At 42.8% G+C, this 20,394-nt stretch overlaps 1 protein-coding gene across 2 annotated transcripts in view; it reads right to left on the bottom strand.

Moving 5' to 3' along the window:
- LOC126183437 (run domain Beclin-1-interacting and cysteine-rich domain-containing protein) overlaps positions 1–1,480 on the bottom strand; it is a 152,813-nt gene extending 151,333 nt beyond the window's left edge. The window contains exon 1 of one of the 2 annotated variants that reach the window (XR_007536751.1): positions 526–1,480. Coding sequence is in view for 1 of the 2 variants with exons in the window: in XM_049925424.1 (XP_049781381.1) it covers positions 526–846 (321 nt within the window). In the remaining variant the exon portion in view is untranslated. The remainder of the gene's footprint in view (positions 1–525) is intronic. The other variant, XM_049925424.1, reaches the window with a different exon arrangement.
- Positions 1,481–20,394: the final 18,914 nt, after the last annotated feature.

Genomic DNA, 20,394 nt, shown 5'->3' with positions numbered 1-20,394 from the left:
ACATGAAATATGTGATTACCAGTATAACTGTCGACAATTCTCTGTAAAAAAATGACACTACAACACTCAATAGTGTACAATGAACAGGAGTCAAAGGCTCATCTTCCTTCTTCCCTTTCATTGATGAAGTTGAGAGGAAAGGAAGAGTGTACAGCCTACATTAAAGTTTCATCAATCAACCACACTGACTTTACCAAATTCGATTATTCTCTTGATAAGTTATGTGAACTTAAAAGGAGTGCTGGAGAAAGTATTAGCACACGAGCTACTAGAACAGTCAAATTAAGGAAAACGTCATTGATACTAACTTATTCCGAGCTATGTCCAGAAGTTTATCAGGTCTATCTAAATGCATATCAATCGTCAGTTGATGCACAACAGTGACAATATAACTGTCTTATTTACTGTTCTAAGAGATAGATAGAATGTAAATGACAAATTTATACCGTGTAAGTTGTTAGCGGTTATACGAGATTTCCAATGTATATATGCACTTAACAAATACATAATGGTCAAATGTCTAACCTGGTCGATTATTTCGCGATGAGAAAAAACCAATAATGGTCCCCAAAACGTTGGCTCAGGTCTTTGGTCAGGATCTGCACCGATTGCCTGGCTTACTCTATTTAAGAACGTATCTTTCAAGCCGTGAATGAATATAGCTTCCAGTACAGTGCACAGTGAGTTCGTTGTGTCATTGTTACTGACAATTTTTGCAGCATCTTGAGGCTCAGTGTGTTGAAGCTGTATATCTTTCACACTTTCTGATAAATGGCTCATCAAAGAATCTTTCACCATGTTCTCTCTTCCACCAAAAGCGGTAACACTCCGAATTATTGCATTCATGTTCACAGGTCGTCGATGGTAACAAGGAATTGCTGCGATACCTAAGGGATTTCGTACTGTATGACGCTGTCCAAATCAAGGTATTTCTCGAGAGACAGCTGTTTAAACACACACAAACAGGCACATCAACACTTCAAATTTCTACAGCACAGCACGACGAGTCCGTACAATGTTGATCTCTAGAAGCGTAGTAAATCTGTCGAAAAATATCGAACACAAGAACCCGTAGAACAATCCAGGACTTTACTGCGTACCATATTAGAGAATTAGTTTGTACTAATTTCAAGTAGCACTACTTTCCACGCTCATTCTGTTGTGTATCCTTATGCACTTCATGTTGAATAGCGACGATGCAACGTATTTCCTTGTTTTATATAAATGCGTAAGGCACAAACTCTGTCGACGAGACGTCTTCTTAGATCTAGTTTTTCCTTAGTCTTCTTCAATGTATTCGTCATTGAAACAAGAAAAAAAACAACTAAGCTGCTATTTCTCCATCAGTATTGTCTACCCACGCAAGCTCTTTCTGAATTGACGTTATCTACAATACGCTTCCACTTCTCTGACTGTCAGAATCACCTCAAACATCAGTGACTTTACTAACCGAGTGTGTAGAGATATTACCATGTGATAATAAACCAAGGAAGTTAATTTTAAACTCCTAGGTATAAACCAATGATGTTCTACTCTCGAACAAGAATCGTCGTCGAAGACGCTACCATTAAGATCGATTAAAACTGGACGTCAATGCAACTGCAGGGAACATAACCATCAAATAGTAGACGAAACGTAAACATTACGTAGCGTCACTTATTACTGAATGCCGAATGGCGGAAATGAGGTTATGAGGTACAGTTCATCTCAACCCATTAGCGGCGTGCGTTGCCATATGGCAATGTTTGTAACACTTTTTAAAAATCGTCGATTCCACGACCTCAACGAAGCGAGAGTGTTGGCAGCACTGGATTCCGTTCCGCAAGACTGTAGAGATTACCACAACGCAACAGTTTTAACAATACATTTAAGTTCCGCGGCGTAAGCAGTGTTGGAAGTCGTTGTTCGCTGAATGACGAAGAAAAATGGAGTATAAGCTAGAGTAAGTATGTATTACACAATAACTTACGATATATAATTTGGTTTTTTAGTATGGCTGTGCTTTAAATACTCAAATATATATTCTTTGGAGGTCACTGCTTGCTGTGAAATAAATTACGTTCATTTAGGCCGTTTGAACTTCGGTGTTGCCATATGGCAACGCTAGGCGTTTGTACTCACTAAAAGGACGAATTTTCTCTTTTTTGTTTTAGAAGAGGTTTCTCGCTAGCTGAGGCGCTGGAGATTCTTTATAATGACGATATTGAAGGTGATGTGCTTGTTGAGCCCCCAGATCCGAATGTAGACACAGATGAAGATTCGGGAAATGAACATGTTGGCGGGCAATAGAGAATAATGATGGATTATTGTATGTGCGGTGGCTGGACAACTCAGTTGTCACAATGATCTCTTCTTCATGTGGGGCACAAGAAGTTGGCCAAGTCAAGAGATTCTCGCAACTAAAAAAGCGAAATATAATGAATCCCAGACCAAAACTGGTAGCCAAATATAATACATATATGGGAGTTACTGATCAGATAGATCAGAATCTAGCATGCTATCGCAATGCAATAAGAAGCAAGAAATGGTACTGGTGTCTCTTTACATGAATGTTAGATGTTGCCATACAAAACAGTTGGATTTTGTATAATAAAGCAAGAAACCAAACTATTTCTCAGCTTGATTTCAAGAGAGAAGTAGCAACAGTGTACTCGCAAAGACACCAAGCTTTACCAAAAGCACCCAGGAGACCATCTGCATCAAGGGCATGTTCCGACAGCCGCATATCAGATTCAATTAGGTTTGATAAGACTGACCTCATCATGCAGCACACAGAAGGAAAGAAGAAGAAAAGATGTGCCCACAACGACTATAAATATATTGTGAGAACAATGTGTTCAAAGTGTAATGTGGGATTGTGTATTGACTGTTTTATTTCATTTCATGTAAATAATGCTGAGTTCAAGGTTTGATTTTTGATTATTAATTGTACTGTGTTATAAAGTATCAACTGTATGATGAAGACTAAATAATAAATTTGCACAAAACTTGTATATGTAATAAGAAATTTCAACAACCTACTTATTTTAGTTGAAGTTGTAATCCATATAAATTTAGGTAGTGAAAGCGCCTAGCGTTGCCAATTGGCAACATCAAATATCTCGCTAATGGCGGTAATGGCTTTCGTCGAAACAACTCTGTTGTGTAATTTATGCCTTTTACAGACATAATAAAGCAATTATTTTAAAAAATCACGAAAAAATTAATTCAGGCGCTGATGGGTTAAGAAACATCGAAGTTAACTACAGAGATGACGAGGTGAATTAAAGTTAATTAAGTCAATACGGCAACGAAAATAACGGATCGTCAAGTGACGTCAATGTCAAATGCTGAAGGCTTACACCAGTCAAGACGTCAACATGATGTCAATTCGCTTAGCCCAGTGCCGGACTGTGAAAAAGAGGTTATGAGGTACCATTCGTGATGCAAAAGGTCGGAATACAGTAACGTAATTAAGGAACCACCAATGATAAATGTTTATTAATGACCGATGCAAACTTCGTAACAGAAGTTCCTGACCAATTTTGTATGATACATTACTGAGAAGTGAAACAACACTCGAGAACTTCCTGGCAGATTAAAACTGTGTGCCTACTGGTACTTGAAACTAGGACTTTTGCCTTTCGTAATATTCCAATTGAGCTATTCAGGCACGACTTACGACCTACCCTCACAGCCCAAGTTCCACCAGTACCTCGTCTCCTACCTTCCAAACTACACAGAAGTTAAATGCGTACTTTGCGAGACTGGTTAGCCCAGAGTCGTCAAGCTGACAGTGTCTTAATTTGTAACGTCAGTGTGCAAGCTAGGCCGAGATTACATTTAAGATTTCAGCGCAGGCAGATGGCATGACAGCTATTCTAAATTTGTACTCGGTTTCCGTTTGTAGATATGATTCCAACAAATAACATGTGGTACTAGCTTCATAAAACTAATTTCACGCAGTAACATGTCGACTTCATGTTACAACTGCACATTTTATTCTCATTTCATCACAACGATTACAAACTTTTGTGATAAACTTTTGTGTAATTCGTCTACTTCGTAACAAAGGATGACGTTTCTTATCTCAGATTTACAATTACATGTTTAGCAACCACACAGTTTACTGAGATGCCTATGCACAGTATTTCACAGATTGCAATTATGTCGATCTACTTGTTATCCGAAATGTATTATCATGTTCACTCCTATGCAAATGGTATTAAACTAATGTGACAGTTTCTAGGAACTGCAACATAATATATGGCTGTGACATGATAGTTATTTTAACAAATCTTATACACAGTGTTACAAAAAGGTATGGCCAAACTTTCAGGAAACATTCCTCACACACAAAGAAAGAAAATATGTTATGTGGACATGTGTCCGGAAACGCTTACTTTCCATGTTAGAGCTCATTTTATTACTTCTCTTCCAATCACATTAATCATGGAATGGAAACACACAGCAACAGAACGCACCAGCGTGACTTCAAACACTTTGTTACAGGAAGTGTTCAAAATGTCCTCCGTTAGTGAGGATACATGCATCCACTTTCCGTCGCATGAAACCCCGATGCGCTGATGCAGCCCTGGAGAATGGCGTATTGTATCACAGCCGTCCACAATACGAGCACGAAGAGTCTCTACATTTGGTACCGAGGTTGCATAGACAAGAGCTTTCAAATGTCCCCATAAATGAAAGTCAAGAGGGTTGAGGTCAGGAGAGCGTGGAGGCCATGGAATTGATCCGCATCTACCAATCCATCGGTCACCGAATCTGTTGTTGAGAAGCGTACGAACACTTTGACTGAAATGTGCAGGAGCTCCATCGTGCATGAACCACATGCTGTGTCATACTTGTAAAGGCACATGTTCTAGCAGCACAGGTAGAGTATCCCGTATGAAATCATTATAACGTGCTCCATTGAGCGTAGGTGGAAGAACGAAACTAAAATGAGCTCTAACACGGAAATTAAGCGTTTCCGGACACTTGTCCACATAAAATCTTTTCTTTATTTGTGTGTGAGGAATGTTTCCTGAAAGTTTGGCCGTACATTTTTGTAACACCCTGTATACAGGGTGGTCCATCGATAGTGACCGGGCCAAATATCTCATGAAATAAGCATCAAACGAAAAAGCTACAAAGAACGAAACTTGTCTAGCTTGAAGGGGGAAACCAGATGGCGCTATGGTTGGTCTGCTAGGTGGCGCTGCCATAGGTCAAACGGATATCAACTACGTTTCTTTAAATAGGAACCCTCATTTTTTGTTACATATTCGTTTAGTACATAAAGAAATATGCATATTTTAGTTGGACCACTTTTTTCGCTTTGTCATAGATGGCGCTGTAATAGTCACAAATGTACAAGTACGTGGTATCACGTAACATTTCGCCTGTGCGGATGGTATTTGCTTCATGATACATTACCCGTGTTACAATGGACCGTTTACCAATTGCGGAAAAGGTCGATATCGTGCTGATGTATGGCTATTGTGATTAAAATGCCCAATGGGCGTGTGCTATGTATCCTGCTTGGTATGCTGGACGACATCATCCAAGTGTCCGGACTGTTCTCCAGATAGTTACGTTAATTAAGGAAACAGGAAGTGTTCAGCCACATGTGAAATGTCAACCACGACTCGCAACAAATGATGACGCCCAAGTAGGTGTTTTAGCTGCTGTTGCGGCTAATCCGCACATCAGTAGCAGACAAACTGCGCGAGAATCGGGAATCTCAAAAACGTCGGTGTTGAGAATGCTACATCAACATCGATTGCACCCGTACCATATTTCTATGCACCAGGAATTGCATGGCAACGACTTCGAACGTTGTGTACAGTTTTGCCACTGGGCACAAAAGAAATTATGGGAAGATGACAGATTTTTTGCAAGCGACGAACCGTCATTCACCAACAGCGGTAACGTAAACAGGCCTCATATGCACTATTGGGCAACGGAAAATCCATGATGGCTGCGACAAGTGGAACATCAGCGACCTCGGCGGGTTAATGTATGGTGGGGCATTATGGGAGGAAGGATAATTTGCCCCCATTTTATCGATGGCCATCAAAATGGTGCAATGTATGCTGATTTCCTACGTAATGTTCTACCGATGTTACTACAAGATGTTTCACTGCACGACAGAATGGCGATGTACTTCTAACATGATGGATGTCTGGGACATAGCTCGCATGTGGTTGAAGCGGTATTGAATAGGATATTTTATGACAGGTGGATTGGTCGTCGGAGCACCATACCATGGCCCGCACCTTCTCCGGGTCTGACATCCCCAGATTTCTTTCGGTGGGGAAAGTTGAAGGATATTTGCTATTGTGATCCACCGACAACGCCTGACAACATGCGTCAGCGCATTGTCAATGCATGTGCGAACATTACGGAAGGCGAACTACTCGCTGTTGAGAGGAATGTCGTTACACGTATTGCCAAATGCATTGAGGCTGACGGACATCATTTTGAGCATTTATTGCATTAATTTGGTATTTACAGGTAATCAAGCTGTTACAGCATGTGTTCTCAAAAATTATAAGTTCACAAAGGTACATATATCACATTGGAACAACCGAAATAAAATGTTTAAACGTACCTATGTTCTGTATTTTAATTTGAAAAACCTACCTGTTACCAACTGTTCGTCTAAAACTGCGAGCCATATGTTTGTGACTATTACAGCGCCATCTATCACAAAGCGAAAAAGTGGTCCAATTAAAACATTCATATTTCTTTGCGTAATACACGAATATGTAATAAAAATGGGGGTTGCTTATTTAAAAAAACGCAGTTGATATCCGTTTGACCTGTGGCAGCGCCATCTAGCAGGCCAACCATAGCGCCATCTGGTTTCCTCCTTCAAGCTAGACGAGTTTTGTTCTTTGTAGTTTTTTCGTTTGGCGCTTATTTCGTGAGTTATTTGGCCTGGTCACGATCAATGGACCACCCTGTATACTCTTCATCATCATGTTGAACAAACAATTTGACTCAATTCAACGAAGCCATAGTCATGCAGTAGACCTTAACATATTGCACATTTCAGCCCTCTGACCTCTAATACATGCAACAGTGGACTAACACTCCTGGAAGAAAGGATATTGGGGAGACATGGCTTATACATCCAGTATAGTATGGACCCTCCACCCCCCAAGATAATGTTGCTTGGCAGTGCAGAGGACATTCGACTGCTATTTTGCATGCAAATTGCTTTCGTTATTGAATGTGAGTTGTGTGAGTATTGGAGTCATCAGAAGAGAACGTAATGTTGCTAATAGAATAATATGGATATCATAAGTGTTTGGTATTTGTGAGTTCCAAGAGATCCACAGAATAAAACGTCGAACAAGGTGAAATATACTTGGTAAGAAACTGCTGAAGCACTCAGTGGACCAATAGGCAGCTTGAGAAAGAGATAACTAATAAGTCTTGAGCCAGTTGAGTGGCAATGAAAACACAACAACACAAAACACAACACATAAAACAGTTCAGTTTGATTGAAAAATAAATAGACCAAAATACTGCCCCTTTTGAGAATAATTAGTCACTACAATAGTTTGTGAAAGTTCTTGATTAGCACTGAATTTACACAAGTATGAACTTAGGCTGAAGGCCATAATGATGAAATAAAGTTTAAGTTTGATTCAGAAGTAGAACAAAGTAATGCAGTGAATGACAGTGGCCGATACCATGTCCTTGGTCGTCTCCAGTACAGAACCGCAGTCTTGGTGATGATGAACACAGACGCTGGGGCTTCCTCACTTGGTGGTGTTGCGTGTAACAAAGGTTCCATCGACATTCTGACTGAAGAACTCTGGGTGCAGTCAGCGCCTGACCCAGAGCTCTATGGAAGACTGGTTTGGAGTGGTGTTGCCGTTCCCTAAATACCCAGGCCACATAGAGGTACTACAGGAATTATTTGTGATCGTGTGGCCCACGAAAGCAAACAGGTCTACGGAGCTGGTGACCTCTAAAGGTGCTCACACTGCCTCCTGCTGGCCTAGTCAGTGTAGAAGTTCTTACATCTCCTGATGTAACCTCTTCTGAGTTAGGCCTATCATATACCACTGGTGTGAAAGGGGCTGCAGGTCTGCCCGGAAAATGGCGAATATGCCATATCACTCTCCCCTGTGACAGATGAGTGGATGGTGTCCACCTTGAAGACTCGTAAAGCATGGGCCTGTCCATGGAGCTGGTGTCCCAGGAGACTGTGTGTGACATCCATCGGTGTTGGAGCTGAGAGCAGAGACAGGCTGACATCCCTGGAAGCTGGGGGCTGCAATTGTGTTGGGGCAGTGGCAGGTTGGCAACGCCAGGAACAAAAGCTCATGCGAATCCTCTGGTAAGGAGACACTAGTGTTTGATGGGGCTACACCAGGTTTATCTGCATGGATGCATGTGAATCTGGCAGGACGGCCAGATCCAAGAGCAGGTGACCTTGTGGTGGCAATATCAAGGAACAGCAGTGACCGAGCTGTCCAGCAGCTATATCTATAGGCTGGGATCCTGGCCCCACCATTATGTTGGCGTGGGAGGTCCTGGAGTGGCTGCAAAGACTGGTAGCCGGCGACGGGTGACCTGTCTGGAGCAAGTCTGTAAGGGAACCAAATATAGTAGTAAACATAAGGGACGGAGATGGCAGAAAGTGGTGTGCAAGCGCTCTGAACAAATTGTACCCATAAAGCAGATGTGAGGGTAGGAGCACTTGGAAAGCATATTTGCGGAGCTCAGAGGGTGCGAGTAGTTGGCAAGAAAATTTTTATATCCAGAGGGCATAAGTGAGGGTGGGAGCATGCGAAAAATTTACTCTATTGGGCCTGTAGGGCGTAAATGAGTGTGTAACATAGCAATAACATGAGTAGTTAGTGGGAGACGATGTGCTAGAGACTCTGTGAAAATAATTCAGAGATGTTATTTGGACATTTCAGTTGTTTTCATTGAAAAACTCTACTCGTAAATGTGTATTCGTGCACCACACAGAAATATGAGTGTAATTCTCTATCTGTGTGACATGTCTTGAAGAATTTTCCTTAGGAGTAAAACCGAATAATTACATTTCATTAAGAACAGCGAAATTTAGCATAAAGCAATAATCTTAGAATGCCAAAATGAGTGAAAAATTATTGTTATTTAGGAGGAAACTATTTTGAATGTCAGGTTTGTGATGGAGACAGCGCAAGTGGTGAGATGCCGAGACAGGTATTGTTCAGGGTCTTTCCCACTGGGCAGTACTGGAGTGTGGACATGGAATCGAATTGGAATAAAGTGATATATGTCTTTAAATTGTGATTTTTATTTGGCCTAACCAGCTGCACACATTAAACGAATCGTAAAATAACGCTAATATTGAAAAGGAATTGAGTGATAGTATCATTCCCTAAAGAACCAACAAGTAAACTGTTGCTTCGAGGGTCGTTTAGCTAATGGGAGCTCTCATCTGGGATGTCTGAATGATAGTAGACGACACAAATGATGTGTTGGTTGTCGCAAGAAAGAGTGAAAAAGGCTTTAACAATGATATGGTGCTTCAATGGAAGAGTGGCGGCAGACCAAGCAGCGGGAAGCACAACAGCAGCTGTGTGATGCCACACAAGACTATGATAGATTCGTCATGGCAGCCTCTTCTGGAGGTACGTATTGCAGCAGAAGAGACGTAGACATCAAAAGTTAAGTAAATCTGCAAGTGCATGCTACGTGCAGAAATCATTATTGTGTGATGTAAACTTTCATGTTTCCCTTTCTTTATTTGCTGTAATGGGAGAACCAGCATCAGCAAATAAAGTTGCAAGCAATGTAGAATCGACAGACAAGAATACTATTGCTCCAATGGACATTACAGATATAGGTGGATTAAATGAAGTTTTGAAATCTCTTACACAATTGCAACGAATTGTAAAGAAGGTTCAAAATTGTGTGCAAGCACAAGATGCGCAATTAAAAACCCAAGGGAACTAAATGATTGAACAATTAACAGAAGTTAAAGATAGCATTAGTGAAATAAAAAAACAGTGTTCAGTCTATAGAGAAAAGATGAAATGAGGAGCTGACAGGAATAGAAGGCAAGCTAAGATTAAAAATAGACAGAAATGAAGAAGAATGTGTCAGATTAAACGCTGAGGTGAGGGATGAAACTGTTAAGCTGGGTGAAAAATGCACAGCTGAAAATTCCAAGCTAGGAGAAAGGCTGAAAGGGGATTTGGTAAAGAGTCGGGTTGGTGCAATGGAGAATGTTAGTGAAGTACACAATAAAGTGAACAGCTGATGTCAGTACTGGGATATCAAAGAACATTGAAAACATAGAGTCAAAGGTAGAATAGAGAATAGAATAGAAACTGTATTGTCACATAACATGTGATATACAATTAAATAATTGGGACATAGATTACTCATCAGTTAAAAGCTACTTTCTAATTGTAAATATACACAGAATAATTTACAGCTGTTTTGTAATTTTAAGTACCACAAAATGATTTAATATAATCATGTTGAATATATAGTAAAATTAAAAATAAATATTTACTCAAAGTATAGTTTTTAGCATGAAATAGAATAAAGTTAAACATCAGGTATAGTTATTTGGGACAATCAGTCATAAATTGTTCTACACTGTAATAATAATTACTTGTATGATACTTTTTAAAATGAAGTCCAAATTTTTCTGCTTCATAATTTTTAAACTTTTCACAGATTTTATGTCCCAGCGTCATACCCATATATTAAGGCGTCTTCTCCAGCAGTTTTAGCCTATCTACATCCACATCTACATCTACATCCACACTCCGCAAGCCACCTGACGGTGTGTGGCGGAGGGTACTTTGAGTACCTCTAACGGTTCTCCCTTCTATTGCAGTCTCGTATTGTTCGTGGAAAGAAAGACTGTCGGTATGCCTCTGTGTGGGATCTAATCTCTCTGATTTTATCCTCATGGTCTCTTCGCGAGATATAAGTAGGAGGGAGCAATATACTGCTTGGCTCCTCGGTGAAGGTATGTTCTCGAAACTTCAACAAAAGCCCGCACCGAGCTACTGAGCATCTCTCCTGCAAAGTCTTCCACTGGCAACTTATACTGAGATTTGTTTCTTGTTTCATAATAATGCTTAAACAGGCTATTTTAAAAAAGTTGTACGTTTTGTTTAGAAAAATTAATTGTGTCATAGATATAGGGGCCAGGAACAGTGATAAGATCAAGAGCCTTGAACAGAGGTCAATATGAGTGCCCTTTTTCTGCACCTGCCATGGCTTTTATGATGCTAGAGCATAGGAAGGTTAGCAATATTGTAAATTTGCTGCCCGTAAATAATGTTCAGAATTTTAATGTTTTAATAATGGTGGAAAATACGACCCTGCTGATTTTGTTGTATGTTGTAGTGACATATCTATGGATGGAATGACTAATTTACAAAAGATTGTGTATATGAAGGACACATTCTAAGAGGAATCTTTGGCATGGGCAAACCAAAATCAGAACAATTTTATTAGATATGAAGACCTGGAGAAGGGGTTGGGGAGATGTAAAGCAATCCTGAATTTAAAATGATGAAGCGGGGACGTGTGGTGTCACTGCTTACAGTAATGACGTGCAGTGAACGAGCTTTATTGCCGTGCCCACGCACTGTGTTCAAGGGAGAGGTTTGGTGACAGAAACGGCTAGGGTAGTTTTTGGTTGTGACACATTTATTCTTCACTAGTTTTACAATAAGTAACAAATTCCATTCATCATTAATGCCCGTCCGTACAGGCGCATTGCACTAGCGATATGGCTCGATCACCGATCGTTACTCGCAGGTCGAGCAGCACCAGTGGGAGTGCCTCTGGCCGTGAGGTGTTGTGGCAAGTTAGGGCACCTTTCACAGTCTTGTGAAACCGTTAGACCATGTCATTCGACGCTGGATGGTAGCTTGTTGTCCTGTGTAACTGGATGCCACACAGTCTGGCGACGTGTGTGAACGATGCGCAGTCAAACTGGCGGCCGCGGTCAGTTGTCGGCGACCCAGGTGTCGGCGAATGCGGTGGTGACAGTCTCGGTGGTTCAAAATGGTTCAAATGGCTCTGAGCACTATGGGACTTAACATATGAGTCATCAGTCCCCTAGAACTTAGATTTACTTAAACCTAACTAACCTAAGGACATCACACACATCCGTGCCTGAGGCAGGATTCGAACCTGCGACCGTAGTGGTCGCGCGGTTCCGGACTGAAGCGCCTAGAACAACTCGGCCACAATGGCCGGCTAGTCTCAGTGGTGATGTCAGCGACGGGCTTTGCTTCCGGCCGGTGAGTGAAGCAGTCCACCATGGTTAAGAGATACCGGTTGCCTTGAGAGAGAGGAAGTGGGCCGACGAGGTGTTAAAAGTCCGTGGGCACGGTCGAAGGTACTGCTCCGGAATTTCTCTGGAAAAACAGTCGGTGTGTGCCGGTTGAGATGTCACACCAAATCTTCCGTGCGGAGCTGGGGACAGACACCAGCTCCAGTTGCAGGCCGCTGGAAGTGTCATGACGGAAGTGGTGCAGTTCTTCATCACTCTCCTGTACTTGGGCGACGGCCTCAAAGTTCACAGGGGGTGAGATAATTTCACACACTTGAGACATAAATCGGCGACGGTATTGTCTATCCTCGAAATGTGTCGGATATCTGTCGTGAATTGCAACACGTACTCTAATTGCTGGAGTTGGTGTGGTGAACACTTAGTGTGGTTTTTCTGGAACGCGTGAGTAATCGGTTTGTGATCGGTGAAAAGCACGAATTGTCGGGCTTCTGCAGACGGTCGGAAGTATTTCACCGCCGCTTACACCGCAAGCAACTCTCGCTCATAAGCGGTCCGAGCATGTTGCGATTCGGATAGCTTCTTAGAGAAAAAAACTAAAGGCTGCCAGCTTCCAGCGACGCGCTGTTGTAATGCCGTACCGATGGCGGCCTGGCTGGCCCCCACGACTAAAGCTAAATCCGCGTCACGTACTGGGCGCGCGAGCAGCGTCGCTTCTGTGAGATTCCGTTTTGAATCCGTGAAGCTCTGTTCCATTGCGTCTGTCCAATTCACAGGGGTCTTTCCCTTTGAGCCGGCCAGTGTGGCCGAGCGGTTCTAGGCGCTTCAGTCTGGAACCCCGTGACCACTACAGTCGCAGGTTCGAATCCTGCCTCGGGCATGGATGTGTGTGATGTCCTTAGGTTAGTTCGGTTTAAGTAGTTCTAAGTTCTAGGGGACTGATGACCTCAGATGTTAAGTCCCATAGTGCTCAGAGCCATTTTTTCCCTTTGAGGTAGGACCGTGTAACGCCTTAGTCAACGGCTCTTGCACGGCGGCAGCGTTGGGGAGGTGTCGGCGATAAAAGGTCAACATGCCGAGGTAATGGCGTAGTTCTTTGTGTGTCTGCGGTCACGTCATGTTCAGTATCGCTTTCACTTTCTCCGGTAGTGACGTCGATCCGGTGGGGGTAATTAAATGGCCAAGGAACTCGATTTCCGTCACATCGAATTCGCATTTTACTGGGTTAATAACGACGTCGGCTTCACTCAGGCGCTGAAAGACTGTCGTTAGGTGGCTTTGGTGGAGCTTGGGCGACTTGGCATACACCAGGACGTCGTCGAAGTACGCGAAACAAAATGGCAAGCCTCGCAAGACGCCATCCAAGAACCACTGACAAGTCTGGGCAGCATTCCGAAGACCAAAAGCCATAAACAGGCTTTCGAAAAGCCCGATGTGCGTTACGATAGCTGTTTTTTCAATATCTTCTTGTGCACCGGAATTTGGGTGTACGCCTTGGTGCAATATATCTTGCTGAGCACCGCGCAGCCCGCCAAAGCATAACTGAAGTCTTGAAGGTGTGGGACTGGGTATCGGTCCGGCACCATTCGCGAATTAAGGGCGCGATAGTCCCCACACGGGCACTACGAATTGTCTTTTTTGGGTACTAAATGTAATGCTGATGACCATGGGCTCCTCGATGGTCGAACAATGCCTTGACGCAGCATGGCCTCGAACTCTGCCTTTGCTGCTGCGGGTCTATCAGGTGTGAGTCGACGTGGGCAGCACGATGTGGGGGTTCTGGGTGTGGTGCACCGTCAAATGTTTAATGTTTCTCAGTGGGCCGGCTGGGCGGGTGAGGTTGGGGAATTTTTGAAGGATGTCAGTGTAAGGTCCGGGGCACTTCACAGGTTTAAAAGTGTAGAATGCGGCCTGCTGGCGCTGTCCCGCTAACTTTAAATTTGTTGTAGTGTCAACTAGCTGGGCGTTTGCGATGTCGGCTAGCAGCCCGTAGTGGTCGAGAAAGTCCACACCCAGGATCGGCTCATTGACGTCGGCCACAGTAAAAGTATATGAGAATGTGCGGCGTAGACCTAGATCTAAATTGTGGCTTTGTGTGCTGTAAGTTTTAATTGCTGAATTGTTCGCTGTTGTGAGGGAGAGTGCCTCGACCCACCTGCGGTCTCGTAACATAGAACGGGGGAATATTGAAAGGTCCGAACCCATGTCAACAAGGTACCTCACGGCCGCACCCCATTCCGCGACAAACAGACGCTTCGATATCGTACTGAAGCCGGGTGCACCAAGGTCCAGTCACAGCTGGCGTTTGGGTGCGAGCAAGGAGCCCAGCACCTGGCTGCTTCGTCGCTGAAACGGGCGCGGTACCAGCAGTAGCCACTTTATGGGTGCTCTGACATCTGCGGGGTACCGTTGGAGTGGCTGTTGTTGCGTTGCCGGTTGCGTGAGCCACGCCGCCTGTAGCCTTGTCTGCTGCCGCTGTGATGCATTGTGTCCTTTTGCTGCGAGCGTGCCAACAGGTCGACTTGCGTGGAGAGAGCTGCCACCTGTGAGGCCAAGTTTTGCAGTAGCTGGTGCAGATTGGCATTCGATGTGGCTGTGGGAGATACGGGCTGCCACGGAGGTGGGGGGACGGTGTCGTAAGCAGCCGCGGTCGCAGTACTAGATGCCACTGTCAGCGCATCGTGCACCCGGTTGGCCAAGTTAGTGATGGCATCCAGCTGCATCTCCAGCTGTGCTGCAATCACTGCCAGCACCTGAGCTGGGAGGCTGAACACCCAGATAGTGCGTAACAGCGAATCTGACACCATGTTGGACTACGCGAGGCTCCGTAAGTGGAGCAGGAACTGCGAGGCCCTCCGGTCGCCGCATTCCTCTTGCCGCAGCAGTTGGTGCACTTGTTGTTCTTCGGACGACAAGATCCGCCGGATCAACACTTCCTTGAGCCATTTGTAGGATGACTGCATCGGCGGGGTGGAGATTATATCCCGCACTTTGGCGGCGTAATTCTGGTCGAGATGGCTCATTACGTGTCCAAATTGTGCCAGGTTGCAGGTTATGTGGTTGCTCATAAAGACCGCCTCCACTTGGCTGAACTATATTACAGGGTCGCGCGGCCAAAAGGGAGGCAGTCTGATCAACACCCATACGGTGCTTGTTGGCGCTCTGGCGATCGTAGGAGGCATCGGTGTAGCGGGGATTTGTGCGCCAAAATTATCCAGGGCTGTCTGTGGCTGTGTGGCATCGTGCATGTAGTCTGTGCTTGTAGCTCACTCTCCAGCTCCTTGTTGCATGCGAGTAGGTCTTCAACAGTATTTTGCAACTCTTCTAATGTCGCCATCTTAGCTCACAGTCGAATCCTCGCACAAGAGGAAAGCACACAAAATGACATGACAAAAGAAAACACACTAAAAAAGAATAACACTAGACAGCTCGCAAATGAAACATACATGCACAAAAACAATACAAAAAAAGATTTCGTGCAAAAAAAAATAGTTTATCACTACGGAGCACTGTTCGGGCACGGGTGTGTATGCGCCAGCCTACTTGCAGTTCCATGTCACTCATACTGACGAACGTTCATCACCATGTGTTTTTGGCCTCAGATCACGTCGGGGTCGCCAGTGAAGCAGGGATGTGTGGTATCACCACTTACAGTCATGACGTGACAGAAACGTCTAGGGAAATTTTTGGTCATGACACATTTATTCTTCACTAGTTTTACAATAAGTAACAAATACCATTCATCATTAATGCCAGTCCGTACAAGTGTGTTGCATTAGCAATATGGCTCGATAACCGATCCCGGAGGGTGTACACTCCAGTGATGAGCCGTGGCGCGACCGCATGGACTGACCGAGACAAAAGCCGCATTGCCAAATGTTCAACTCCTGGCACCTCTGGAGGCGCTGTGATATCCAAGTAGGAGCGAAAGCACTGCCAACAAAAGGCTGCACGCAGTGAAACGGGCGACTGCGTTTAGGACCACACCTACGTGTTTGTGGTGGAGTCCTGTTAACTCGATGCATGTGGTTCGTGCCAGGACAAGTCAGAGACGTGGGTCGCGTTGCATTGACTAGCTTGCACTGTCTGTCTGCTTTGTCCCATGCGGTTTGGTGCACGATGCACTGTTGTCAAAATTTGGTGTAACAGTATAGCTGCACTCGTGAATACCGGGCGTTGCTTACTTGTGTCAGCTGTGCTGTAGTTTTGCATGTTTGAACTGTGTGGCCACCACAATGATTTTGAAATGGATATGTATATAGACCAGAAAAGGGGGATTTTTGTATGAGGGAAATTGAAAAGTTGGCACATTTGGACAAGCCAGTGGGGCCATTAATTGTCATTTCCACTTTAAAGACTTCCTGAAAATGTACACTGGGATCTCGTAAATGCTCCAGGACATAACATACACTCATTCATTGATTATATGGGGAGTAGGATAGTGCTTTACTATTTGGAAACAGAAAAAATCCAAAACACCGGAAATCTTGATTTATGTGTGCGTGCAGTGGGGCAGAGGGGGAGAGGGGGGACAAGAGGAATTACAGAGAATACAATAGAAACTTTCACAGAGATTTTAGGAATGATGATATGAGAAAATGGGGCAAATGATAGAAGGGATTAAAATAGATCCCAGTACAACCATGTTGAACAGGCAGCTGAGAGGTCAAATAGACCTCACAACTGGGGAAATGAGTGGGTATCCCGCCTGAAGCCCAAGCTGGGGTGAAGACTGGCAGTGGTTGGAAAAGGATGAAGACAGAAAGGCTGCTTAAGGAACCAATGTGTAGTCAGTTTAATTTGTTCCATATGGAGATAATTTTGGGAGAACATGAATTCCAGGGAGAACTTTTTGAATCTGATGAGAAGAAAAGGGAAAGTGAGAGGAAATTCAAAGAAAATATTGTAAATGTGAGTGTGAGTGATTTATTAACCTGAACTGAATTAAGTGATGGAATGAATGGTCAGGACTGAAATGTGTATGATAATGTAAATTCTAGTTCAAAAAATTTGAAGTTTGATAGTGTTGTTTGTTCTGATACTGCAGATGATAATACAAATGTTGAGAGTGTGTGTACTGATACTAGTGAGCAGTACAAGAACACTGTAAGTGAAGTTAATGGCAGTGATGTTGCTTTACTTATAGATGTTGCAAGGATGGATGATTTACGCACTAATATTTCTTATGCTGAAGAATGTGATGATGCTGTATGTGAATTTCAAGTGTTGTGGATGATGGTGTAGGTTTTGAACCTTGTGTCAAGAAAGTAGCTGATGTTGTGTATGCTATTGCTGATGTCATTGGTAATGTAGAGGTTGACATAAAGAGGGGGTAGTGGAAGTGAATCTGCACAATTATGTTAACTGTGTGAGTGGTATTACAGGAGATCTTCCTGAAGTCGTTATTGGGAACAATGCTTTAGATGTTTTTGTTGTAGCTAGTAGTACTGTAAGGGCAGATACCAAGTATAATATAAATGTTATTGGTATAACTGTCTCTTCAGGTACTGAAGATAAAGATTGTTGTGTAGAGGAGGAATTAGCAGATATATCTAGTGCATATGGCAATGTTGAGGTAGCACTCATTAATGATGTGAGTGGAAAATGTAAACAGAATGTAATTTCATTTTTCTGGGTACTAAAGTCAGGGTTAAATTACATTAGTGGAGAATTTGTAAATGTAGCCAGCAGTTCAGAGGAACAATAACAGAATTGGTAGCCAGAGATACTAAAGCACAGTGCAGAAAATATTTGCTGTGGGAAAAATGAAATAAATATTGGCAACTAGTGAGGGATCTTTTGATGAAACTGATATGGTAAAGGGCAATGTTTTTCTGTATGTCAGTACAGCAGAGGATACAAGTAGTACAGATGTAACTGTGGGTTTAAAGTGTGTTGAATTAAAATGTAACAGTGTTGCTGGAAGTAGCAATAAAGCAATGAAACATACAGTGGGAGATTTCAAATTTCAGCCATAGAACGTCGTATAGAAGAATTTGAAATAATTGAGAAGGATCTGCTTGAGGAAGATTCTTTCAGAAGTGATAGGGTGGTAACATTACAACCAAGAATTGAAGCAAGTGTTGGGGGTGTGGGGTGTGGCGGGACTGAAACTGAAACACTTCTGGATTCAGGCACTGAGATAGTGGCATCTCTGAAATGTTTCATGAACATCTGAAATCTTTTACACAAGTTACACCATTGCTTATCTTTGAAATGTTGTTTAGTGGTGCGACTAAGAGGTTAATCAGTCGTGCCGGCCGGTGTGGCAGTGCGGTTCTAGGCACTTCAGTCTGGAACCATGCGACTGCTATGGTCACAGGTTTGAATCCTGCCTCGGGCATGGATGTGTGTGATGTCCTTAGGTTGGTTAGATTTAAGTAGTTCTAGGGGACTGATGACCTTAGATGTTAAGTCCCATAGTGCTCAGAGACATTTGAACCATTTTTGTTAATCAGTCGTGTTAGGACACAGGCATACTATGTTTTAAGACAGGAATACAACCTGGGCTCCGTATGAATTTTATTATTGGGAGTGGATTGGATGAATGATATGGGAGCTGTTCAAGGTAGCAAAAATAAGCCAATTAAATACAGAACAAAGTGAGGCTAATTTAATCATATACTATAACAAATCATTGATTCTGAAAATGATGATAGCATCATTTGTAGTGGATAAAAGGATGAGAGAAAATAGTGAACAATGGAGGAAAGACTAGAGACATATGAAGAAGACAATGTCAGAAATTGAACTCAAAGTTGATAATGTAGAAGGGACAAGTGAGAGACAAATGGATGGACTACATGATCAGCAGTGTGAATATAATGTTGTCTTTTCTGATGTGGCAGGAAGGGTGAAAGAATCTGATTGTGGTATAAATGTTAAGCCACATGAGCCATTGATTCAGAGACCATACCAAATAGCTGTTGCACTTAGGAAGGCAGTTGAAAGTCAAGTAGAAGGAATGCTCCAGATAGGGATAATAGAGAGAAGCAGTAGTTAGTGCAATAATCCACTAGCTCTTGTTAAAAAGAGGGCTAAATCAATGACGCTAGCATTATATGCTAGAAAGCTGAATACCATAGTCCTTAGGGAAATTGACCATCCAGAAAATGTAGCTGAACTGTTATGTCAGTTCCAACATGCTGAAATAATGTCACATGTTGTCTGTCATCTGGTTTCTTGTAAATTCCCCTAGCAAAGAAGAGAAGGCAGTATATTGCTTTCTTGTATGAATACAGATGCTACCAATATTACGTAGTTTATTTTAGTCTGAACATTTCTGCAGCAGTTAAAACAAGGGAATTAGATTATGTTTGATGTAGGGAACTTATGAGCAAACTGACAGTCTATGTTGATGGTACAGTGATGGCATCTGTTGACCAGGAAAATCACTGCCATTTGCTGGGGGAAGTGCTAAGTGCCTTTAGAAAGGGTGGCATGAAGCTAAAACTAAGCAAGTGTGAGTTTGCAAGGAAGGAGACAGAATTCTTGGAACATGTTAAAGCACCCACTGGAAAGATGCCAAAGAAAGCTAGGATAGAGGCTGTAGCTAAGTGCCTTATCCATAGTAACAAGATGCAATTGAAGTTCTTTTTACGAATGTGTAATTTCTACCAAAAATATATCAAGAATCAAAGTCTGAAAATGCCAAATCCAACCCAGTTACTGAACAAATATGTAGCTTGGATGCGTGCTCATGATTGCACGAAAGATTTTCAGGAAATACAGGATAGCTTCCATAACAGTGGATTATTATATCCTCCAGATCCAACCAGGCCCTACCGTTTATACATTGACAGCAGTTATTATGGTTTGGGACTGGCAATCTAAAAAAAAAAAAATGGTAAGTGGACATGAAAAACTGAGGAGTGCAGTCTTGCATTGAGGACTGTTTACGAACATGAATGGGGCTCTGACATCACTCAAAAGGAATTGTTAATAATTATGTGGACATTCATCAAGTGCAGAAACTATCTACTGAGTTATGAAGTGATTGGTTCCACCAATCATAAAGGGCTGAGCTGTATATGCAAGTGTAAATTGTTGAACAGCAGACTAATGAGTTGGGCTATGTTCCTGCAGCAATTTAATTACAGCATTCTATACATAAAGGGAAATGAGAATGTTGTGGCTTATGC

The sequence above is a fragment of the Schistocerca cancellata genome, chromosome 4 (genome assembly GCF_023864275.1).
Source record: "Schistocerca cancellata isolate TAMUIC-IGC-003103 chromosome 4, iqSchCanc2.1, whole genome shotgun sequence".
Taxonomy (NCBI): Eukaryota; Metazoa; Arthropoda; class Insecta; order Orthoptera; family Acrididae; genus Schistocerca; species Schistocerca cancellata.
The sequence above is the reverse complement of the archived record's forward strand: the minus strand, read 5'-3'. Positions and strand labels throughout refer to the sequence as shown.